The following is a 24331-nucleotide window of genomic DNA, read 5'->3' on the forward strand; positions in this document are numbered from 1 at the left end:
CAAAGTCAAATGACAGCTGAATAGGAAAGGAAAATATTTGAAATCTATCACAAAGAGCTAATTTCCCTTATCTTTAAAGAGCTCCTGTGAATCAGTAAGGATAAAAGACCAATAATTCAATAGAAAAATAGGCAAAGGACGTAAACAACTAGTCAGCCCCCAAAATGCAAATTGGTCTCAAATGTAAGAAAAAAGAACCTTCATCCTCACTTACAGTAAGTGAAATACAATGAGATACCATTTTGCATCCACCAGGTTGGCAAAGATCAAAACGTCTGGTGACCACGGTGGGGCAAGGATATGGTGACATGGGCCGTTTTCATCATTGCTGGTGGGAAGGTAATGGTACGATTTCTATGAAGAGCAATTTAGCAGTATTCTTCTAAAGGTCAGCGCTCACATGCCCTTTCTTATGGGTTGAATTGTGTCCCCCCACCAAATTCACATGTTGAAGTCCTAACCCTCAGTACCTCAGAATGTGACCCTATTTGGAAATCAGGACATTACGGATAGAATTAGTTAAGATGAGGTCATACTGGAGTGGAGAGGGGTCCTCATCCAACATGACTGTTATCCTTATAAAAAGGAGAAATGTGGACATAGACACACACACAAGGAGAATACCATGTGAACATGAAGGCTGAGATGAGGTAATGCAGCTACAAGCCAAGGGACACCAAAAAGTGCCAGCAAACCACCAGGAGCCATGGAAGAGACCTGGAACAGAGTCTCCCTGACAGTTCTCAGAAGGAGCCAACCTGGCCCCACCTGATCTCAGACTTCCAGCCTCCAGAACTGTGAAATAATAAATTTCTGTTGCTCAACCATTCAGTTTGTAGTACTTTGTTACAGCAGCCCTAGCAAACTAAGACACTCTTTGACCCAGCAAGATGAATTCATCCTACTATGTATTTGTGCAGTTGCAAAGTGGTGAGCAGATGCGGGTCTACTTGCAGTGTTGTTTGTAATAGCTAAAGGTCAGAAACAACTTAAATGTCTTATCAGTCACAAACTGCCTAAATAAATTATGGAATTATCTCAAAGGTCTATTAGGAAGTGAGAAAAGCAAGGTGCAGCTGGTTGTAGAGAGGGCCTCGTTTGTATAAAAATAAAGAGAAACAAAGCAGAATGTACGTGAGCAAATATTTGCTTGTGGCTGCATAGATTCTATCTGGAAAGATACACAAGAAATTGCTAACTTCAGTTGTTCCTGGAGAACAGAAACACTTTAAGGACCATGGAAAGGAGATTTTGGTTCTACTCAAAACACACCTGTACCTTTTGAACCTTTTACATTGTTTATGTAACACCTGTTCAAAAAAAAAAAATCTGTGTATAACATCAAGATGCCTCTAGTACTTCAAAAACCAACAGGAAAAAGAGAAAATATAGCCATTTTAGCTTTTCATCTTTTGGAAATAACAGCTAATAACAGTAATATTCATACCTGAAATGGGTTATTTGAGGAGATATCTTCTCTCTTATCTCTTCGTTTAGAAACAAAGCACAAAATGTGTTTTGAAAATAACCAAATAAATCACAAAAATGAAGCACAAGATGCCAAAATTCTAAACTCCCATGTATTGAAAGCAAATCTGTTTTTTAATTCATAGCATGTAGTTAAATTTCAATCTATAATGACAATTTCAGCATACATTCAGTCTCCAAATCAAGCCTAACAAGATATTTTCAATTCATTTGTCTATAAATCTTAATTTTCCTCATAAAATTAATTTAAATTCTATTAAACAGTTGGCATCATTTATTAAATAGGAAAGGGTCAAAAGTAGACTTTAAAATAACAAATCTTATGAAATATACACTTTCTAATACAACCTTTGGAATCAGACTGATCTAAAATAAAATAAATTTTCTCAAAATATCTTTTTACCTTGCAAAAAAAAGAAATTATCTTCTTTATTCGAAAAAGGGTTTGTGAGGTCATTGATCTCTGTAAAAACAATTGGAGTGTTCAAACATGTTGAGAAATACAACCTGGGCTCATCCTGTATGTTTGTGCAAGCTGCGAACTGTACAACTCCAGGGGGCGCCATTGAGATCATAATCCAAATTGTGCAGTGCACTGCCTGTGCAACCCGGCATATCAATCCTGTGCCTACTGAAAATGTTGGGGGTCGTGGAAGGCTTTTGGGGAGGAGAGGGTAGATGTCAGAGGTGGGGTCACATAGATTGGGAGGCCAGAATCTCATGCATACAGCCTCCCATCTCTCCAGGTTGACCTCCCTTGTGGAGGCGCTGGCAACAGAAATATCCTGAGTTTTCTCTGAGCCTTACAGCCTTGGTTTTCCTAAGGTTGGTGGCGGGAGGACCATCTTCCAGGGCCTACAATCATCTCCTTGGCCTGTACAACTCAAAGTCCTCTTTAATCACTTAGCAGCTGAGAAGCAAGGCCAGATGACAGGACCCCACCATACCCTTCATTTTACTCCTACCCTAAAGGAGGCAGAGGTGGCTAGCGCAAGAGGAGAGGTGGAGGCGGCTGAACCTGAAATGACATTCAGGACATTTGGCCTCCAGGACCAGCTCTACCACTGCCTTTCTGTGTGATCTTGGCAAATCTGTAAGCCTTTCTGGGCTTCTGCCTCCCTGTTTGCAAAATGAAGAGGATTATTGCCATTCTTTCTCTGTCTCTTGGAAAAACACACAAAAGAAAAGAGAAAAACACAAAGCAATGATTTCACAGGGAATGCATAGAAATTCAAGCATTCCAATTATTATCATTAAACATCAAGAATTTGTCAGGAGGCTCTGAGCAGCTATAAAACCTCAAGCAAATCTCAAGACCTCCTTGGGCCTTCGTTTTACCATGTGCCAAGTGGCAAAGCTTGAATTAGATCAGCAGTTTGCTGACCTTTTCACCACTAAGAGTCTATTTTATTATTTCCAAACCATCCCCACAGACCTCACATTTTGTAAGATTTTATCCCCTAAGCTGTATTTAGGTAATTATTGTATACTTAAGAAATATTAAGTAATTATTGTTATCATTATAAAGGATATTTTTGGTTGTGAGTGACAGAATTTATGGGCTTACATAGGCATAGAACTAGGAATAGCTTCAGGCAAGGCTCGATCCAGCAGCTGTTACAGAGGACCAGTGTTCTTCTAGTCTCTTGGCTCTGCCTCCTCTGAAGTGTCACAAGATGGCTTCCAGAAACTCTTGGGACTACTTGCTTTTCTCACTTGTGATTGGCAAGAAACAGAGAGCTTGCTGCCCGGTTAACATAAAGAAAAGACACAGAATTGAGACTCATTAACCTGGTTAGCCTGATTTGGGCCATGTACCCTTTCCTGACCAATTACCAAACCTGAAGGATAAGATGTATTGATTTGCTTAAGCCAGTTAGGCCCCACTGCTGGAATGGGGTCATTTCTGACCAGATCACATGGCTGGGAAATTCCCAGCACTAATAGGAAGGGGGAATCGGACGAAGGGTGCTGGAGAGACACCAGCAAGTTTCCTGTGGTGTGTTTATCAACCAGCGATATCTCAAACAGCCCTTCAGAACTTCTGACCATCATGTGAGCTGCACATTAGTGACCTCCAGGATCTTGTGAACTAGTCTCAATGACAACCCCATCTGTGGATGGCCACACTGACCACGTGAGTTGACGTCAGCCCAGCTTGGTTAGACTTGGCCCAGATGCAAGTTCACCCATGAAGCTTCTAGTACTCTACTCCCACCCAGCCTTTCAGACATGGCTCAGCTGGAGGCCCAGGTGAACCTCAGACTCCCCAGTTCCCAGGCCTATGCCTGCCCTTTTCAGATACAAGAGGACATCTGTGAGCTGGATTTGGCAAAGAGGAAGCAACAGAGATGTCCACAGCAAAACATACCTGGAACCCCGGCTGCCTCGTTCACTGACTCACCACAGATTTACCAACATCTGTGCCAGGTCGTGTCCCAGGGACCCGCCTTCAAGGAGTCACAGTGAGGTGGGGAGACAGTGGTGCCCCAGACCATTACAGTTCAGTGTGGAAACACAGTGAGGCGGGCAGCAGCGGGACAGGGGCAGGCCCCTCCCCATCTCGGGCCAGAGGGCATGAATGTCCACCCCAGTAAGGTCAGCAGCAGGACCACTTCAGCCCAGCCTGGACTCTCCTGGCCCAAGGGAAGCTATCTCTGGTAGCTTCAAGGATCTCACCAAAGTTGTGCCCCCCCAGTACAGACTGGGGAGTGTTCAACCCCAGGACTGGGGACCCAAGGTTCTGCATACCATCAGGGCCTTGCAGGATTCTCTCAGGCCCCTTCAGCGCAGTGGCTTTGGGGCTGGGGAGGAGTGGGAGTGGGGATAGGGAGACAAGCCAACTCACCCTTTTGCCTGCCTTCAGACCCCGCCTCTTCCTAAATCTTCAAAACCAGGTAGGATTCACTGGCTAAGCAAGCACACAGCGAGGCCAAAGGGGTCCCCTGCCATTGCTCTCTCCAACAGACACCTGAGATTCTACTTCTCCTTTGAGTAAGGCATTGCCCTTATCAGGTCCTCAAGTTAAGTCACCAGTATTTCTGAGCACCTGTGTGGGTCTGATCTCCCTGTCTCTGGCAAATGGGGCCAGGGATGCCTGGGATGGAGAAAGCCTGGCTAGTCCCATTCTCAACTTTGCCGAAATTAACTTGCCATGTGGCCAGAGGCAAGTCCCTTTCCTGCTCTGTCTCTCCATCTATAAAATAAAGGTTCTGGGATAATCAGTCTCTATGGGGCTTTCCAGCTCTAACAGTCCAGAATGTGAGCATTCAAGGTTCAGCAAAGAACAGGGAGCAGGGGTGGCTGAACTGGGGGAAGAGGGGGCGCCATCTGGCCAGGACCTCATAGACCAAAAGGATATATAGAGATATAGATATAGCTATAGATATAGATATATAGATATATAGGATATATAGATATATACCAATAGAAATGAACAAAGCCATCTGACCTTCTTACCTACAAGGCCCATGAAATTATATACATATTTTTTAAATAAACTTTTTAATTTTGGAATTAATTTTCAATTTACAAAAGAGTTGTAAATATAGTAGAGAAAGTTCCCGCATACCCCCGCATAGTTTCAGTTTCCCCTAATGTGATCATCTCATACCACTGTGGTACCTTTGTCAAAGCAAAAAAAAAAAGAAAAAAATTGGTACATCTCTATTAACTAAAATCCAGACCTTATTTGGATTTTACCAGCTTTTCCATTAATGCTCTCTCTGTTCCAGGATCCAACCAGGAACTATACTGCATCCACCTGGCGTGTCTCTTCATGTCCTCTGGTCTGCTTCTGTCTTTCCGTGCTTTTCGTGACCCTTTCAGTTTTGAGGAGTCCTGATCAAGTATTTTGTAGAATGGCCTTCAATGGGAGTTTGTCTGAGGTTTTTCTCTGGGGTTACGGGTTTGGGGAAGAATACCACAGGGATGAATTGCCCTCCTCATCACATACTGTTGGGGGCACATGATAGCCACTTGACTTATCATGGGGTGGTGGTAACCGTGATCACTCGGTCAAGGTGGTGTCTGCCAGGTGTCTCCACCATACACTTCCTATTGTTCCCTTTCCCTACTCTGTGATTTAGAAGCAAGTCACTAAGCCCAGGGCACATTCAAAGGAAGAGGAGAGGATAATTAGCCTGGAGAAGGGAGAACCTACATGTGTTATTTGTAAGATTTGTCTCTACCCTGGCCCCACCCAGCTAGTTATTTATTCAACAATTTATTTCTACCACTACCAACTCAGGGATATGGATTTTATACTTTGGGTTACTATCTAATACTCCATTATCTATTTTATTGCTCTAATTGTTGCAGCTTTGGCCATTGGGAGCTTTTGGCTCCCGAGTCCGTTTGACACACTCCTACCCTTTTGAGTTTGGGGCACTTCCTAACTCTGGCACCACAAGACACTCCAAGCTCACTTTTTTCCCTGTCCCAGTCCTAGAATCAGCCGTTTCTCCGAGGAAGTAATATATTTTTAAAACAAACCCTCCAATTATCTTGTCAGTAGCCCAAAATGTACTGCACTGCATTTGAATACACAATGAAAGAGTTCATTTGTTCAACTGAATTTTAAAACATACTTCAATATTTATAGCTCCTAGTGTGACAAGTCCTTTTTTTTTTTTTTTTGGCCATGTTGTGTGACATGTGGAACCTTAGTTCCCTGACCAGGGATCGAATCCACACCCCCTGCAGTGGAAGCGCAGAGTCTTAACCTCTAGACCGCCAGGGAAGTCCGACAAGTCTTTTTAAAATATATTAGGAGCCTCAAAACATGGGAGGGATCTGGCCCTTTCTCCATTTCCAGGAGGGCTTGTGGAACTGAACCTCTGCGGCCACACTGCTAAGGCTTGGGGACAGCCTGCCCACACTTCCTACAGTGGTGACCTAGCTCCTGTGTCCTTCCCAGTCTGAGCTGCCCGGTGGAGCTACCAAAGTCCTAGGTAATTCCTGGGACCTTTCTCTCTCCAGCCTCTCCTCGCCCCCCCGCCCAGGGGGCGACCAGTCCTGGAGCTCTGCAGACCCCACTCAGGCTAGCCAGGTGCAAGCAGGTGGCAGGAGAGCAGGAAGGTTCCAGGAAGGAAGTTGGCAAGCCCAGCCACTGAGACGGGCGTTCAAGGGATGGGGGTGGCGGTGGGGGGTGGGGAGCGGGTGGGCTGAGCACATTAGATCCAGAGGGCTCCTGGGGATTCGGGCCAAAGTTTGCAAAATCCAGCTAGAAGTGGAGCAGGGTTTCCCCAGAGCAGTCCTGGGTTCTGCAGAAGACAGTCAGCTTCTCAGGAAAGAGCCGCCTTCATGAGCCGGAAGAGAGCGAGACCGCGGCTCACTCTGGGAGGACACAGAGCTGTGTGACTCATCGCCCAGTCCTGCTGGCTCCCTCTGGCACGGTGCTGGGCAGCACAGGGCCTGGGAGTACGGGCGGAGTCCCAGCCCGGTCCTGGCCCAGGAGGCGGTCCAGGCTGGCAATCACAATCCGGCACGTAGGGTCATAGGCAGGGTGCTGTGGGAGCACCGAGGAGGAAGCAACTCAGCACCAAAGGAGTCTGGGCAGGCCTCACAGAAGAGGTGACATCATCAAAAAGAGGAATAGAATTGGCCAGGCAGCAGTAGGGAGGGAAGAAGGGGAGGGCACTCCCGGGGCTGAGATAGGAGATGCAAAGGCACGGAAGTGTCTGCAAGGCGCTGGCACAGTGCCTGCCGCCCAGCAAGTACTCCATAAATGCGAGGCATTATCGCTGTGGTTGACTTATCATCATTATGATTATTAACCTGGACTCATTACTTAATATTTTTACTACCGTAAAGGTAGTTACTACAATGAATGAATGTCTAAATATACTGCACTTTTCACTGAATTTTTCCCAACTATAAAAGGGGCTGTTCTGAAGATTACGTCTACAGTACACACAGCACTGGGCAGGAGTAGTGGTGAGCACGTGTGCTGGCACAACGGAAGGAGCCTCGTTTTCCCCCTCTCCTGGAGGCCAGCCCCTGGGGGTCCTGTGCCTGGGAGACACAGAAGAAGAGGTATTTGGGGGTCTTTAAAGATGACCAGACAACAAAGCAGGGACTTGGCTAGGTGGGATCATTGGTGGTTTCAAAAGCGACAAAGGTGGCACCTGGTGCCCTGGAATGGGAGCTCCTGGTCCTGGCTGCAAGTCTTTCCAGCTGGGACAAGGCAGGTTGTACTTGCCCTTCTATCCTGGCAAGGTCCTTATTTCAGAAAAAATTGTACCTGGCCCTGGATGGGGCCCCAGCTCTGTGTACCTGCTCCAATCACGGTGTACCTGTTGAGTGTTCCTGTCTCAATGCGAATAGTGCCTGCCTGGGTGTACCTGTCTTGATAACTATGGCTCTGCCTCCAGCCGTGTGTGTGGACCAACGCCTGTGTCCCGTACTGTACCTTCGGCGTACTTAGTTAGGTCTGAAAGTACGCGGCTGTACCTGTGCCTGTATCGCCGTACACTAGGTCTGCCCGTGCCTAACTCGGTGCGCGTACCTGGTTCAGCCTGGGCTTACCTTACGCCTGCGGGCCATGCACTCCTGCCCTGCAGATCTCCTCGCCGCGGGAGGCTAGAGGTTCACGGAAAGGACAGCTGCCCGCGCCCCTGCCCGGATTCCTGGCCAGGCCTGGCGCTCTCGGGCTGCGGGGGCGGGGCCTGAGGCCGGGGCGAGGTGGGGAGGGATGGGGCGGGGCGGGGGCGGGGCGCGGGGCGGAGCAGGAAGGGGCGATGGCCGCTCCGCCCCCTGCCGCTCGGGCCGGCTCTCGCCCCCCCCGCCCGGCTTCCGCGTCATGGTCCCGAGCGCCACCTCCTCGCCCACCCGCCCCATATAAAAGCGCCGCCGGCCTGGCCCCCGGGACTCGGCCCCATGGAGATGCCGCCGGCCGCGGCAGGCGCACTGAAAGGTGAGGCGCGCGCGACGGGGAGGGGGCGCGGGTGCGGGCTTAGGGGGCGGGCGGAGGAGCGGATGGGAAGGGCTTTGGCTGGGACTGACCTGAGCGGGAGGGACGTGGGGCCGGTCAGCTCCGGCCTCCCCTACCCCCAGGATCCTCCCAACTTAGTCCAAGTCGGAGGATCCTGGGGGTAGGGAGACCGAGGTCCGGAGGGGGAATAGAGCGCTCGCGAGGCTCTGGGCCGGGACACCCTCAGCGTCACCGAGCCCGGAGGCCAACCAGAGTTTCCCAGCAACTTTTCTCTCTGGTGGGTCGCCCCGGAAACTTCCCCTCCCCCGGTCCGGGAGTCCGGCCGCGGGCCCCTCGCCTCCTGGCCTGGGCTCCGAGCACTGAGCAGGCGGGCGAGAGGAGGCGATGGCTTCAACGGGGAAGCCCCCCCTCCCCCCCCAGCTCAGTTCCAACCCAGTGGGTTTCCATCTGAGAGCCCCGCCCCGCAGCTGTCGGGGCGCGGCGAGGTCCTCGGAGGCCTCCCAAGACCTCTGGGTCCCCTGGGTTGACGGGGGGCTGGGGGGTGGGGTGGGAGGAGTCGTCAGACTGCCTAAGTTCAAATCCTTGCGCCATCAGCTAACAGCTGGATGACCTAGAGCAAGTTCTTAACGTCTGTGGCTCAGTTTCCTCCTTTGTATTAAGGGAATGATGCTCCCTAGCTGAGAGGGCTTTTGAGAGGATAACAGAGGTAACGCGGAAGATGGCTTTACATTTTGCATACTGCCACCAATCCGCGTGTTCTCATCCTGTTGGATGGGGCGGGGTCAGAGAGGGGTGAGAGAGAGAGAGCCATTCCCCATCCCTAACCCTCGTGGTTGTCATACAGGAGCTGTGACAAGTGCCTTCCACCAGTCCGAGCTGTGAGTGGCCGGTGGAGAGAGAGGCCCACCCAGGAAGCCACCCCACCATGAGTCTGTGGGAGCTTGAAGACGGCCACAGCTGCCAAGGGACCCCCAGGCCGGCCCAGGAGTCCACGGCTGAGGAGGCAAGGACTGCAGAGCTGCAGATGAAGGTTGACTTCTTCCGGAAGCTGGGCTACTCATCTGCTGAGATCCACAGTGTCCTGCAGAAGCTGGGGGTCCAGGCAGACACCAACACTGTGCTGGGCGAGCTGGTGAAACATGGGTCAGCGGCCGAGCGGGAGCGCCAGGCATCGCCGGACCCCTGCCCTCAGCTGCCTCTGGTCCCCCGGGGTGGGGGCAACCCCAAGGCCCCCATCCTGGAGCCCTCTCCCCCCGAGGAGGACAAGGAGGGCAGTGACCTGAGGCCTGTGGTCATCGATGGGAGCAACGTGGCTATGAGGTACATGTCACTTCTGTGGCCAAGACTGTGGCCGGGAATAGTGGCCGTGTGTCTCAGCACCTGTGGTAGAGAGGATTTCAGGAAGGAGTTTGACCGCTTCTCCAGACTGGTCTAGAGGAAGCCCTTTATGGATGCCCTACTGTGTGCCAGGAGGCTCCCTTAATCCTCATGGCTTCTTGGAAGTGGGTTTTAGGGATGTTTGAGGGAGCTCAGAGTGTTGCTCAGGGTCACACGACTGGTAAGTGCCGGAGCAAAGATTCGAACTCAGGTCCTTCTGTCTCCAGAGCTACCTTATGCTCTTCAGGAGGGATCAGACCGTGGGCTCCAGCTTACTACATAGGAGCCTTCTTTCCTCCTCCATGAGATGGGACTAACCCACCCCTCAGGTGGTGGTTGTGAGGAGTGAATGCACAGAACCTGGAGAGAAGTAAGGGCTCATTAATCAGTAGTAGTTGTTGTTATTGTTACTGTTATTCAGAGTATGGGACTGCTGAGGCCTTGTCCCAGACCTGGACTCCCATGGAAGCGGACCCCGCTACTGGGTCTTTGTAGCTGTGACCAAGAGTAACCTCGAGGATCTGGCTCTACATCAGGGGTGTGGGTGGGTAGCTTGATGCTTTGGCTCCAGGGGAGCAGTGACTTGGGTCACTTCTGCTGGAGCCACCTGTGCTGGACTGGGCTCTGAGGGCTCCCCGGGGGGCAGAGCCAGGACTCAGCCCCTGTAACCATCCCACCTCTCCCCTAGGCAGGCTCAGCCTGGGGGGGGGGCGGGGGGCGGTGGGAGGGCTGCCGCCGACCCCAGGGAGCCCAGACTTCCCTTCCATCCAGGCCCTGCCCTCTGGCCCTGCTTTCTCCCAGTCCTTTCAAGGCAGGCTGGTGAGTCAGGGTTGGGTGGATGGTTCACAAGGAAAAGTTCCTGTGGGTGTGGAGGGGGAGATCCCAGATACAGGTGTGGAGTGGGAAGGGCTCCTTCCTTGGCTTCCCTGAGGCCTCTCTATGCCTTTGCCCCTCTGCCCCTCCCACACCTGGCCCACCTGGCCCAGCTCAGCTGTCTGGCTGGTCCTGGCCCAGCTCAGCAGGTGCGCAGGTGGCCCTCTTCCAGCCACTTCTGGGTCAGTCTTTCCATCTCTGAAACGGACTGAGCCTAGGTGGAGACTGAGGAAAGCTGGCATCCACGGGCCAGCGGCTGCTGGTCACAACATGTGCTTTGAGAGTTAGGGGATCCCTCTCAGTCTCCAGCAGTGTTTGGCTGGGATCAGTCAGCGACTCCCTCCTCTAGGGGCGTGGGCCGGAGCGCTGAGCCCCGGGGGCAGCCATGTGCTGTGTGTGTTTGTGTCCCGGCAGAAGGAGGAGGGGCCTGGGCGGGAGGAGGGGCAGGTGGTGCAGTGGGTGGCCAGAGGCCGAGCCGCAGGGGTTTTCTGAGCTGGGGCAGTAGCAGGAGGGGAATTCCAGCCTCAAACTTCCTGTCTCAGCTGCTGCAGGGTTCCTGCCCTTCTGCCCCCTCCCGCCCAGGGCAGGCGGGCCAGCCCCTGCCATATGCAAATCGTGGGGAAATTCACCTCTGTTTCCTTCTAAGGGAATTTTTCTCCACTAGCTGGGCCCAGCCCAGGCAGATCTTTTCACCTGGGTAGCCTGCCTTTTGGCCCTGCCCTCTGCCCTAGGGCGGGAGCCGCTGAGCTGGAGTCTCCTACAGAATCGCACATCTTAACCAGTGTCTCGTTAGACAGGCTGAGAGGCCCTGACCTTCTGGGCCGACAGGACGGTGGTGTGGGATGGGAGGATGTCTGGTTTTCCTGTGCCAGCACAGCTTCCTCCACAGCAGCGGAGGGGGACTAAAGTTAGCTGTAGAGAGACACTCCTGGCTTGGGAGGGCAGGATCTGGGCTTGACTCGAGAGACTGGAACATGTGTTCTACTTCTCCCAAGACTAAGGCTCTGACTACCTGCTTAAGGGATATTCTGGGGGCTAGGGCGGCTGAGAGCAGACTTGTCCCCAGCCAGGGTTTCTGATGCCCAGAAGCAGTACACTGTCCTGGAAGCCCCGGTGTCCTATGAAGTCCCAGGGCTTGCAGGTGCTGGCCTGGGATGGGGCATATGCAGGTACACACGTGTGTATAGAAGGAGGCAGGTAAATGCATGTGCAAACTGCGTACCTGAGACAGGGATCCAAGGCAGAGATGATCCCATCCCCACATTTCTGGGGAGACAGAAGGCCTAGGGCAGGGGGAAGCACTGGGCATTGCGAAGGCAGACCTGGGACCTGACCCATCCTGCCAGGTCAGGGAAGGCTTCTCAGAGGCAGTGACACCTCACCTGGTCCTGACAGAGGAGAGAATTTTGCCAGATGCATGGTTTTCCCTGTTCCCAGCCTGCCCCACCCTCTGAACAGTTTGTTCAAACTCAAGTTTGGGAGCTTTTTTTTCTTTTCTAAATAAACCTCAGCTCTTCTGTTAGGGGCAGGAAGGCAATCCAGTACCCCCAGATGTGGGTTCAAGTTCTGCCTCTTACCAGTAGCCAGGGAACCTTCGATGAGTCTCAGAGCCTTGTAAGGATGAAGCAAGGAGGTGTGAGATGTACCTGGCCTCCAACAGGTGCTTGGTACCCGCCCATCCCCGCTCCGGGCCTGCTGTCAGGGTTGGCACTTGTCTTTGTACTGTCTTAGCATCAGTACCCGTGGTGGCTATGAGCACAGCCTCTGGGTCTGCGTTTCGGTTGGACCACTGCTACTGTGTGATGCTGGCAACTGGTTGCCCTCTGTGGACCAGTTTCCACACCTGAATAAAAGGGCAAGTGGGACTTCCCTGGTGGTCCAGTGGTTAAGACTGCGCACTTCCAGTGCAGGGGGCTCAGGTTCAATCCCTGGTCGGTGAACTAAGATCACACATGACATGCAGCACAGCAAAAAAAAAACTGGGGGTGGGGGGGCCAGGGCCCTTTAATGATAGTACCCTCCTCAGAGACTTGCTGGTGATTCAGTATTGAGCATGGAAATCAGGGCCTGCCTCACAGCTCTCAGTAAATGTTAACTTTTATTATAAGCAGGCCGGCGGATGGCAGGGAGGCCCCACCCGGTGGGGATGAGCCCTGCCTTCGGGCTGGACTTTGCCTCACCTACAGTTTACGGAGACCTTCAGCCCTGGGAGCCCCCCACCTCACTCCCAGACAGCCTCCGTGCCCGCCAGCTGCCCTACCTCCCTTTCTACTTCTCTTGGGGCTCCAGCTATTACCGCCCCCAAGCCAGCCACAGGATGTGGTCGGCCATGGAGTTGCCTCTTTTGCGTAACGCTTATTCTGTTTTATGTGCCAAATATGAGAGTCTGAGTTGTACGCTGAGGGGCAGGGACTGTCGGGGTGAGAGCCCCAGCTGACCCCTTCCAGCCCCCTAGCCTGGTCCTGGAGCCCTGCCATGATACCCAGTATCACCTGGGAGCCCCCTTCCATTCCCTGGAAGCCAACTGGAACCTCCACTTCGTTGGACTGTCTTTGGCCTCAAGAAAACAGGAACGTTGTCCCACTGACATGGGCCCTTCTTAAGGAGGCTGCAGACCACCCGGCCCATTTTTCAGACAGAGAAGCTGAGCCAGAGCAACCTCAGGGCTTGCTTCTTGACCCAGCCACATTTGGATGGGGTGAGGTCTGGTCCACGGCAGGGGGATGTCCCATTTCCCAGCTCTCCTGCTGGCAGAGTCCCCAGAGTCTTCCAGACCATCTTTTTGCCTCGGGTCATGCCTTCTCCAAAAGGGCAAGAAGAGAACAGGGAGTCCAGGCGTTTTGGGGAATTGGCAGTCGGAGGAAAAGCAGTTCCTTTCACTTTCAGAACGAAAGACCTCACAGCTGCCTCCTGCCCTGTGTCCCTCGCCGTCCTCAGTCCCAGCCCCTGCGGTTTGAGCAGGATTGAACTGTAATCCAACTTTAATCCGGAGCAATCTGGTTTCTCCTTCCCAGCACCCACCCTCAGCCCTGCTGAGCCGGCGAGGGAGGGGTGGTGACTCAGTCAGCCTGTGTACATCTGTGTCGCCATGGTCCCAGTGCCTGTCCCCCACCCCCAGGTGTGCTGTAAGCGGCCTGACCCTTCCCCATGTGGGGAGTGGGTGCTGCCAGGTTCCTGGGCGTCTCCTCACTGTCAGGAGACGGAACCTCAGGGAAAGCCGCGGGTCTGGCCATCCCGGGCAGTGTGGGAACCAGCAGGGAATACAGGCCCTGGGCCCCCGGCCAGAAGGCGGGGGGCTGAGCCCAGCGGCTCCACCGGCCCGGGCAGGGGCTGGAGTGCCACCCATCTCCCTCCTGTGCGGGCCTGGAAGCAGCAGGCCGACCCCGTCCTCCTCTCCTCCCCAGCCACGGGAACAAGGAGGTCTTCTCTTGCCGGGGTATCCTCCTGGCAGTGAACTGGTTTCTGGAGCGGGGCCACACAGACATCACAGTGTTTGTACCATCTTGGAGGAAAGAGCAGCCTCGGCCCGATGTGCCCATCACAGGTGAGTGGCACCTCTGAAGGGACATGGTCTCCCTGCCCCAGGAGCCCCGATCCTCCTCAGTAGAGAGCCTTTGGGTGTGAGCAACAGCTTCTAGGCCCCAAGCAGGGACCAGCATTCTTTTCCTGGCTTTTGCTGTCCTCAGCATCCCTGCTCTGAACAGCGGTCCTTAGAGATCACCTTGGGCAACCTCTGCCTCCGGGTCCTGGGCACCTCCCTCACCTAATGGTGGCATGCTCTTGCCCTGTCCCCAACGGCACAGGGGCAGCGTGGTGTGGCGGCTAAGCCCCTGGGCTCTAGAATCCTGGCTCAGTCCCTTCTGGCTCTGAGCCACTTGCCCCTGATCTGAGACGCGGGATGGGGTGAGGAGGATTTGATAAACTCGCAGGGTTGGTTGTGAGGATCACATGGGTTAATACACGTTAAGTGCTCAGAAGAACACCTGGTACATACATAGCAAGTGCCAGCTGCTACCGTTGCTCTTACATGAGCCCCCAACCTTTGGGAGGAGAACCTGAGTTTATTTCCCTGGAATTCTTGAGATCTGGGGGCAGGCTGGCTGGGGCCGCCCGCTCCAAGAAAAGCAGCCCCTTCTGTGTGGGTCCTTCTGTCCTGGTTGAGACACTCCTCTGGCCCCAGCTCAAGCCGCGGCTCATTCCTAGATTCCTTGAGAACAGGCTGGGCGCGACCACGCCTAGTGTCCAGGAGGGGGAAGGAGGCAGCCCAGCTCTACTGAGGAGCCTTCCCTGAGCAGGACCTGCTAGACTGTTCCCTGGGGTTCTTGGTCTTTGGGCAGCAAACTAGGCGCCAGGCCCAGCGAGGGGCTGGGCCGCAGCAGTGGCCTCTGCAGAGCCTCTTCCTGTTCCCGCGACCCTGGGGGAACCTTGAGAGCCCTGTGTCTGGCAACCGGGGGGTCAGGGAGCCCTGCGAGCTGGCTCTGGGTCCAGGCTGGGCCCTGACCTGCGCCCCTGCTGCCTCCCAGACCAGCATATCCTGCGGGACCTGGAGAAGAAGAAGATCCTGGTGTTCACGCCGTCGAGGCGCGTGGGCGGCAAGCGCGTGGTCTGCTATGACGACCGCTTCATCGTGAAGCTGGCCTTCGAGTCCGACGGCATCGTGGTCTCTAATGACACTTACCGGGACCTCCAGGGCGAGCGGCAGGAGTGGAAGCGCTTCATCGAGGAGCGGCTGCTCATGTACTCCTTCGTCAACGACAAGTACGTTCCGGCCACCGCAGGGAGGTGCCTGTGGGAAGGACGGAGCTGGGGCAGCTCTGCTGCGGGGCGGTGGCCTTGGGCCCAGGCAGCAGGCCTCATGTGGGACGGGTCAGGCTGGGACCAGACTGGGGCTTTCTAATTTGGGGGATGGAGAAGGAGCAGGAGCATGTGGGACAGGATGTGGTCAGTGCTTCCAAGAGAGCACCTCCACTTCCCAGCACCGAAGCTCTGACCAGAGGCCAGTGGATGCAGCTTTAGATTCAGATGTTCGGCCTCAGCGAGCTCCCAGTAGGAGAGTCGCCCTAAAGGCGCCCATGGCTGCGGCCTTCTGGACTGGGACCTCCTCCACTCCCTTGGGACAGTACCCCCTAGAGCCCAGGGATGTCGTGCTGGGCAGACACCAGTTTTAGGAGCTGCCTTCCTCTCCGTGCTAGCGAGGCTTACTGTCCTGCCCTCTCCTCGGCCCTGGGAAGTCCCCCTTCATGTCTCACACCTCCTCCGCAGGTTCATGCCCCCTGATGACCCCTTGGGCCGTCACGGGCCGAGCCTGGACAACTTCCTGCGTAAGAAGCCACTCATGGCCGAGCACAGGAAGCAACCGTGTCCCTATGGTAAGACCCCCCAGCTCCACCCTCCAGGGCCCTCCTCACGCCATCCCCTTCCTCTCTTGCCTAAGTCGGCCTGCGCCCCATGTTCTTTCTCTCGGGGACCCCCAACCCCATGTTTCCTGTGCTACCCCCTTCCGTCTCCCACCCCCTGGTTCTAGAGCCCCCCGGCTGAGAGCCCTCCTTAATTCTCTCCCAGGGAGGAAATGCACCTATGGGATAAAGTGCCGATTCTTCCACCCCGAGCGGCCAAGCCGGCCCCAGCGCTCCGTGGCTGACGAGCTCCGTGCCAACGCCCTCCTCTCGCCCCCCAGGCCGCCAAGCAAGGAGAAAAGTGGCCGGCGGCCTTCACCTTCCTCTCAGCCCGGCTCTCTGCCAACAGAGCATGAGCAGTGCAGCCCGGATGGGAAGAAGTTGGGGGCCCAGTCATCCCCGGGAACCCACGGGGAAGGCCTGACACAGACCTTCACCCCGGCAGGCAGGAGCCTCCCACCTAGTGGGGGCAGTGGCAGCAGCTTTGGGCCCTCAGACTGGTTCCCGCAGACCCTGGACTCTCTCCCGTATACCTCCCAGGATTGCCTGGACTCAGGCATTGGCTCCCTGGAGAGCCAGATGTCAGAACTCTGGGGGGTTCGAGGAGGCGGCCCTGCTGAGCCGGGCCCACCTCGGGGCCCTTACGCCGGCTACCGCCCCTATGGGGCCGAGCTCCCCGCCACTCCGGCCTTCTCTGCCTTCAGCCGGACCATGGGTGCTGGCCACTTCAGCGTCCCTGCTGACTACGCACCCCCGCCGGCTGCCTTTCCACCTCGAGAGTACTGGTCTGAGCCATACCAGCTGCCCCCACCCACCCCAGTCCCGCAGGAGCCCCGGGTGCCGGGCCCAGGGGCTGACAGGGGCCCCTGGGGCGGGGCAGGCAGCCTGGCCAAGGAGCGAGCCAGCGTGTACACCAAGCTGTGTGGCGTCTTCCCCCCGCACCTGGTGGAGGCCGTGATGGGGCGCTTCCCGCAGCTCCTGGACCCCCAGCAGCTAGCCGCCGAGATCCTCTCCTACAAGTCCCAGCACCTCAGTGAGTAAGCTGGCCAGCCGCCCGGGCAGCACCTCCGGCCTCTGAGGGCTGCCAGGCTGGGCTTTGGGCCTTCGAGCAGGCCAGCCCCGGCCCCAGCCTAGAGGCTGGACAGAGGGAGGATTCAAGTAGGGAAGAGAACCCACAAACCAAAGATACTGTAGGATTGGTTCTGGCACCTCTAGGCGTCTGCCCAAGGGGTCAGGAGCGATCACCCTGTTGATGCACATTGTATCTGTAGTTTAAGGAGACGCTGCCAGTAACGGCTGTCAGTCCGTGGCTGAGGCCCAAACCCTCCTTCTCTCAGAGGGCGGGGAGGGAGGCAGCGGGGAGCAGAGGCCTGGGCTGGGGGCCCTCTGCACGGCCCCCCACCTCCGCCCCGTCCCTGGGATGCCGGCCTTGGCCGGCTCGTTGGGCACCGTGTGCCCGCCCTCCGTGGGCCCTCCTCTAAGCCAATGAGGCCTCGTCCGTGCTCTAGCGGGCACGGGGCTTCATGTTAGTAAGCAAGATGCTTCTTAATAACCCACTTCCGTCCCACTCTGTGCTCCTATCCCATCGCCCCTGCAGGGTCAAGGGCACTCTGCCCCACCCTCTCCTCCTCCCCCCTTCCTCTGTATTCAGAGCCATCTCGCCCTTCCCCAAGGGGGGACGCGTGTATGTGTGTGTACAGGTGTAAATGTTAAATATTTTAACTGGAAAGCCCTTGCCTCTCTTCACACATCAATAAAGTACAATGTGAGCCCCTCTAAGAGGTGATGGTCTTTGTTGCTTCCGGGTGGGGCCGGCTCCTGGTGATGGAAGGTCAGCAAGTGGGCACCCCGGATCTGCCTCCACACCAGCTCCCTGACCCTTCTCTGGAAGGAGGGTTTTCTGAGTTCTACCGAGAGTGCTCTGTCCCTTGGGGTAGAGGCGTCCTTCCTGAGGCCTTGGGTCAGGCCTTGAGAGGGGGCGGCCGTGGACACACGGGCAGAGTGTCAGGAAGCAGAAGCATGAAGCTTGGAGTCCTGAGGCTGCAGCGTGGGGAAGGGGTGCTGTTGCGGGAGAGTAGGGGGATGGATCAGGCCGGCCCCTCCGTCTGCCCCGTGACCAGAGCTGAGCGTTCCAGGAGAGCTTGTAGAGTGGGCCTAAGGGCTCAGCTCTGTCCCGTCCTCCCAGATCTTGCCCGGCTTCAGGCCCGGAGTGGAGTCAGGGGCACTGGGGTGGAATCAGCCTGGAGAGGCCCTGCCAGGGTAACCTCCAAGCAGGAGGTTAGGGGTCCCTGGCCCCAAACACAAGAACAGGTTCTGCCACCACGAATGTCACCTGGGGCAAGTGACTACCCCTCTGGGTCTCAGTTTCCGCATCTATGAAGTGGGGATGATGATGGCACCTACCTTACAGGGCTGTGCCTTACGGGAGGACGTGAGATCATCCATGTTGTGTTCACCTCCACCCACCATCTCAACCTTCCTATCTGCCCCTGGAAGGAAAAGGCCAGGCAGGAATACACAATTTTTTTTTTTTAATTTATTTTTTATTTTATTTTATTTATTTTGGCAGTGTTGGGTCTTCGTTGCTGTGCCCAGGCTTTCTCTAGCTGTGGCGAGCGGGGGCTACTCTTCGTTGCCATGCGCGGGCTTCTCATTGTGGTGGCTTCTCTTGTTGCGGAGCAGGGGCTCTAGGCACCCGGGCTTCTGTAGTTGTGGCACGCGGGCTCAGTAGTTGTGGCTCGTGGGCTCTAGAGCACAGGCTCAGTAGCTGTGGCGCATGGGCTTAGTTGCTCCGTGGCATGTGGGATTCTTCCCGGACCAGGGCTCAAACTGGTGTCCCCTGCATTGGCAGGCGGATTCTTAACCACTGCGCCACCAGGGAAGTCCTACACAATTTTTTTTTTCAGATAAAAATGAGGTTTAAATGTTAAATATTTTAAGTGAAAAGCTGGACAGTCAGATGATCCCCAAACACCATCAGCAATGGAAAAAATAGTTTTAAGAATTATATCTTTGAACATTTCACCCCATTTGTACTTTTTATTTGTGAAGCTTTTATTGTATCTATTTTTTTCTAGAAACTGCCTTCCCACAGGACGGCTGTGCAGCATGTTGTAGGAAAGGCCACCCCGGTGATCTCCCTGCACATTAGGGTCCCCCCCGCCCCCCGCCAGTTGCTCTTGGCCCAGAACGCTCTGTAGAAGCCTGCACTTCAGGCGGGAATCCACGCGCACGATGTGATAGTGACTGCCGCAAACGTTACTTCCAAGCCCCCATGTCGCGCTCTTCCAGGCGCTCTGTGCCTGCCTTGTCCAGCCGCCTCGGGACGCTTTACCTGCACCAGGAAATGTCGCTGCCTCATTTATAAAATAGTTTTTCCAGTCGAGAACTGTATTCCAGATTAAAGGCTATTTATGGGCCTTTGTGTTTATAGACAGGAAGCTAAAATACCGGACTGTCCAGTTCATTATCAGCCGCTGATGAAGCTGAGTGACTTGCCCGAGGTCCCACGGAGGACAGACTCAGGCAGGGCCTCTGCTTGGGGTCCCCTGGCCCCACAAACCTGAGGAAGGGAGGGACCCAGACACTAGTTCGCAGCGACTCTCGGGCCCCTGAGGGGGATGGAGGTGGAGGGGGTGCCCTCAGCCCTGCCCCTCACGGCCACGTGGAGTTCCATCTGCATGGGGACCCTCCAGCAGGAGGGCTGGCCTGACCACCCCACCGCCCTGCTCACGGCAGGTGCGCCAGCGGTCCCACCCATGCGGCCCCTCTCTGCACAACCACGGGGCGGGGAGGGTCATGAAGGCCGTGAGGCCCCAAGGGAGGCCCGGGAGGGAAGGAGAAGTAGGGTGCCTTCACCCCTCTGCCCATCCCACCAGCCTGCTCTCCATGAACGTGAAGGTTCACACTTGGTTCCGGACCAGAGCTGAACTCTTGGTCATTCACTGCTTCTGCTTTGTGGGGAGGGAAGGAAGAGGCAGATTCCACAGGCAGGTGGGCAGTGGAGAGGTGGCAGTGGGCAGCAGGTCCGGGCTTGCTGTGGTACCGCCTGGCCTTGCCGGCTCGCCGGCAGGCACGGACAAGGGCAGCAGAGCCCACACGGCAGGTGCGAGCTGGGGCCGGGCTCGTGGAGGACTGAGTCAGTTCGGCGCCCTGTCATCTTTGCTTTTCCCAGCAGCTTCGGCCTGGCTGGGCTGGCCGTCCAGGGTTCGGAGCCTCCCCTCCAGGCCTCTTTCTCAATCTGGCTTCCGGGCAGAGCTGCTCAGAGGCTGCCAGGCCCAATGCCCAGCGTGTTTCTTTCCCATGACTTGGGTTTTAATCCTCACCACCTCCTGCCCCACCCGCTGAAGCGTCTTTATTCACGAGGCCTCAGCGTCCCCACCTGTGACAGGGACATGATGGTCCCTGCTTCTCCCTAGATTTGACAAGAGGACACCTCAGTGTGGCTGGTGGCAGCACAGGAGGAAGCAGCCCTGGGTTCGGGTCCCCCTCACTGGCTGTGTGGCCCTCTCAGGGCCTGGGTTTCCTGGCCTACCTCACAACACGGTTGGAAAGTGTGAGAGAAAGACAAGTATCACGTGATATTACTTATCTGTGGAATCTAAAAAAATGGTACAAATGAACTTATTTACAAAACAGAAATAGAGTCACAGCTGTAGAAAACAAACTTATGGTTACCAAGGGGGAAGGGGTGTTGGGGGGGGGGGATGAACTGGGAGATCGGGATGGACATGTACTCACTACTGTATATAAAACAGATAACTAATAAGAACCTGCTGTACAGCACAGGGAACTCTACTCAGTACTCTGTAATGACCTATAGGGGAAAAGAATCTAAAAAAGAGCGGATATATGTACATGTATAACTGAGTCACTTTGCTGTACACCTGAAACTAACACAACATTGTAAATCAACGATACTACAATAAAAATTTTTTAAAATAATAAAAGAAAATAGAAATACTTGGGGGAAAAAAAAGTGTGAAGGAGAGAGTGGCAGGGCCAGAACGTGACCCTGAGACAGGATCTCAAGCCACTGAGGTGCCGGAGGGGATCAAGCTCCAGTCACTGCCCTGCCGGCTCTTTCCTCCTTTTGTTTTCCTGGTTCCAGGGGCTAAGAAGCCAATGGGGAAACGGGAGCGTATGCAAATCCCTGCATTGGGAAATGACCCTGGGGCGCTCACAGAGGATGGCCTCCTGCCAGCCCTTCCCCCAACCCCCCTAGGCCCCTACACCCCACTCTGGGGCTCTCACCAGCAGGGGCCTGACCCTGGGTCTTCTTGCAAGTTCTGTCCTGCACTCAGGTTAACCACACTGGGGCGCAGGATGACTACGGAAACCTTGGCCTCCCTGGCAGAGAACTGGATGCAATTCCCTGCCTGGAGGTCCCCGCCCCCTCTGTCCCCATCGCACCACGCCAGCCTGACGAAACACTACAGTCCCTAAAGATCTGAGGGCCTAACCTAGGAGCAGGAGAGCTTTGGGGCTCCAGGAGAGCAGCTCCTGGGCAACCTCCACCCCAGTGCTGCTAACACCCCAAACAGCACTGGTCTCCTGCAGGGTGGTATGGGGGAGTGGCTGGGAGAGGCCACCAGTCACCATCCAGCTGCCACTTCCTCCCTCTTCCCACGCCCTGTGCCCTCCCTCCTCCCCCCAGGTCCCCTGGAAAAGCCAGACTGTCTCCACTACACAGAAGGGCAAGCCCCCTGCCCTGAAGGAGGTGCTGGGCAGGTCTCTATGAGAAACAGACTGAGCGAGCCACAGAGAAACTGGGATTCAAGGGGACACAAATCTAGAGTTGGGGGAGGGGTAGTGCCATCAGCCCAAGCCCTGGGCCCAGCTGGTCTCCAGGGGTTCCTGCCCCTAAAGAAGGCAGTTCCGGGATCCTAGCACTTTTGCCCCAGGGATCCTCAAACCTCTGGCTCATTTTTTTCCCCTAGACCATATAGCAGGGTGGGTAGAGGGTGGTGAGTAAGAGCCTGTTCTGGGGGCCTCCTAGTTCATGGAAAGGGTGTGGGAGATTTGGCTGAAAGGGACAGGAAGTAGGGCCCTACAATTAAGGAAAATGAAGCATTCCCAGGCCATGGTATGTAAATCCTTCCGGCTAGTTCCTGGAGGGGGAGGAGGCCCCAGGCTGTCATTCTGGGGTGTGGCCTCAAAGCCCGACTCAAGGCCGCTGCTGGTGATCTTAAACTGCTCACCCATTTAAGAAATGGCTGCAAAACTAGGTGGGAGAAATGGAGTGGGCAACCCACTCACCGCACAAGGTTAGGCTTGTTGCTAGGAGGCAGGTCACTGGGAAGGGTCCAAAGGCTCTGATTCTAGCTGCTCTCCAGAGAAGAGCCTCACTAAAGGCCAGGGGCGCTGTGGTGCTCTGCCTGCCACCTGCTGGCACCTCCTGGTAAGGACTGCCTGGGGAGCAGGGGGCCTGCTTAGCCCACAGGGCTGCCAGCCCAGGCCTGAGCACAGGGCCTAGAAACTGGGATGCTTGGCAGGATCCGAAAACCCAAATCTAAAGAGAAAAATATGGAAAGTAAGTGCTAAGGCAAAAACAGGGAATTCTCAGTGGTCTTTGCAGCTCCACCTGGAAAGCAACACCAGAGGTCACAGTCCGCCCTACAAAGTTTAGAGTTCCAGAAAATTCCAACTGTTCTGGGTAACAAATTACCCAAGAAAAATTCTCAGGAACTGGAAGAATAGGGAGGAAAGGAAAAGGAGAAAGAAATACTTGTATTCTTTGTTTTTTTTTTTGGCTGCACTGGGTCCTCACTGCTGAGCGCGGGCTTTCTCTAGTTGCGGCAAGCGGGGGCTCCTCTTCTTTGCGGTGAGCAGGCTTCTCACTGCGGTGGCCTCTCCTGCTATGGAACACGGGCTCTAGGTCGCGCAGGCTTCAGTAGTTGCGGCTCACAGGCTCAGTTGCTCCGCGGCATGTGGGATCTTCCCAGACCAGGGATTGAACCTGTGTCTCCTGCATTGGCATGCAGATTCTTAACCACTGTGCCACCAGGGAAGTCCCTGTATTCCTATTTTTAAAGTGATGTGGAAGATAAAGTCACAGTGAGTTCTGCGTATTTCAACCCTTTGGCTCAGCCATCCCACCACTAAGCACTGTGTTTGCAAAAGGATGTGTGTAATGCACCACAACACTGTCTGAAACAGCAAAAGATGGGAAATAACATTAACACTATCAGTAGAGGACTGGGTTAGATAGATTTTGGTAACAAATGTAATGGAGTATTAGGTAGCCAACAGAAACGAGGCCGCTGCATTTACAGAACATCTTCTAAGCTCCATTACTAGCTGAAAACAGTATGCTCCCATTTCGGTAATAGACACACATAGGTGTGCATGTTGCTCACGTATGTGCAAGGTTCTTCTGGAAGGATACACAGGAAACTGTCTCCGGGAAGGACAACTGGGAGCGGAGGGGCAGGTGGACTGACTTTTCATTGACCGCACTTCAGTACCATTTGAATATATGCCATTTGCATGTACTACTTATTCAAATTAGGTATTTTAAAGCACCCTTGGGTAGAGAAATAAGTTATGGGGGTGGGGATGGGGATCTGAGGAGGGCTGTATTGGCCAGGGGTCTCTAATGTTTATTCTTTTTTTTTTTTTTTTGGCACCACGCGGATTATGGCATCTTCGTTCCCCAACCAGGGATCAATCCCTGGCCCACAGCAATGCAAGCGCGGAGTCCTAACCACGAGACCGCCAGGGAGTTCCCAGCTAATGTTTATTCTTGTACACGAACAGTGAAAAGTTGGTGCACACCTACCCCCAACATGTGTATGTTGTTAAACCACGATAACTGCCATTCTGGAAGATTAAAATGGTTGACTGCTTGTGGTTCAACCTAATATTTATTTACAAATTATCTTACATGTACTAATGAATGAATATTTCTGCATATTATATAACACAAAGTGAGGAACTAAGTAAGGCTGAGCCAGAAAGTAACTATAAACCAAAGGCCTGCCGTGTTCTTCCCAGCCCCCAACCCCTCCCCTTGGAGACCAGCACCCTTTGAAGCGGGGATGAGAATCAACTCCGCCACAGCCCATCTCAGCGAGGAAAACTGTTACTCCACAGAGGCGGTTTTTCAAAGGGAAAATTGCTTCAAATCATGAAGCTTACCACTTATAAAATTCAGGCCTGATAACGTTAATTTGGATTAACACAGGAATGGGAACCTCAGCCCTTTCTTCTTCGTATCTCTGCATCTTCCAGGCATATCGCCCTCGCAGGGACTCAGTACGAC

The 24331-nt window shown here is 54.4% G+C and overlaps 1 protein-coding gene across 3 annotated transcripts; it reads left to right on the forward strand.

The window, feature by feature from the left end:
- Positions 1-8269: 8269 nt before the first annotated feature.
- ZC3H12A (zinc finger CCCH-type containing 12A) lies at positions 8270-20647 on the forward strand. 3 transcript variants are annotated; one of them, XM_036826765.1, is made up of 7 exons: positions 8270-8404; positions 9267-9742; positions 14077-14216; positions 15196-15430; positions 15935-16041; positions 16235-17101; positions 19146-20647. In XM_036826765.1, exons 2-7 carry the CDS (start codon positions 9348-9350, stop codon positions 19217-19219), a joined length of 1818 nt encoding a protein of 605 aa, XP_036682660.1. In that variant the 5' UTR covers positions 8270-8404; positions 9267-9347; the 3' UTR covers positions 19220-20647. The 3 variants fall into 3 exon arrangements, with proteins under 3 accessions (XP_036682660.1, XP_036682669.1, XP_036682665.1); XM_036826770.1 differs by lacking the exon at positions 8270-8404 and adding an exon at positions 8510-8699; XM_036826774.1 differs by lacking the exon at positions 19146-20647 and having other exon boundaries at positions 16235-17838.
- Positions 20648-24331: the final 3684 nt, after the last annotated feature.

This window comes from Balaenoptera musculus, chromosome 1 (assembly GCF_009873245.2).
Source record: "Balaenoptera musculus isolate JJ_BM4_2016_0621 chromosome 1, mBalMus1.pri.v3, whole genome shotgun sequence".
Lineage (NCBI taxonomy): Eukaryota > Metazoa > Chordata > Mammalia > Artiodactyla > Balaenopteridae > Balaenoptera > Balaenoptera musculus.

What these genes read in the sequence shown, in the direction of transcription:
- ZC3H12A (XM_036826765.1), top strand. Translation starts at nt 9,348, where the DNA reads ATGAGTCTGTGGGAGCTTGAAGACGGCCACAGCTGCCAAGGGACCCCC. An exon ending in GCCCGATGTGCCCATCACAG is followed by an intron (nt 14,217 to 15,195) that starts GTGAGTGGCACC and finishes GCTGCCTCCCAG; the next exon opens with ACCAGCATATCCTGCGGGAC. An exon ending in CTACAAGTCCCAGCACCTCA is followed by an intron (nt 17,102 to 19,145) that starts GTGAGTAAGCTG and finishes ATTTTTTTCTAG; the next exon opens with AAACTGCCTTCCCACAGGAC.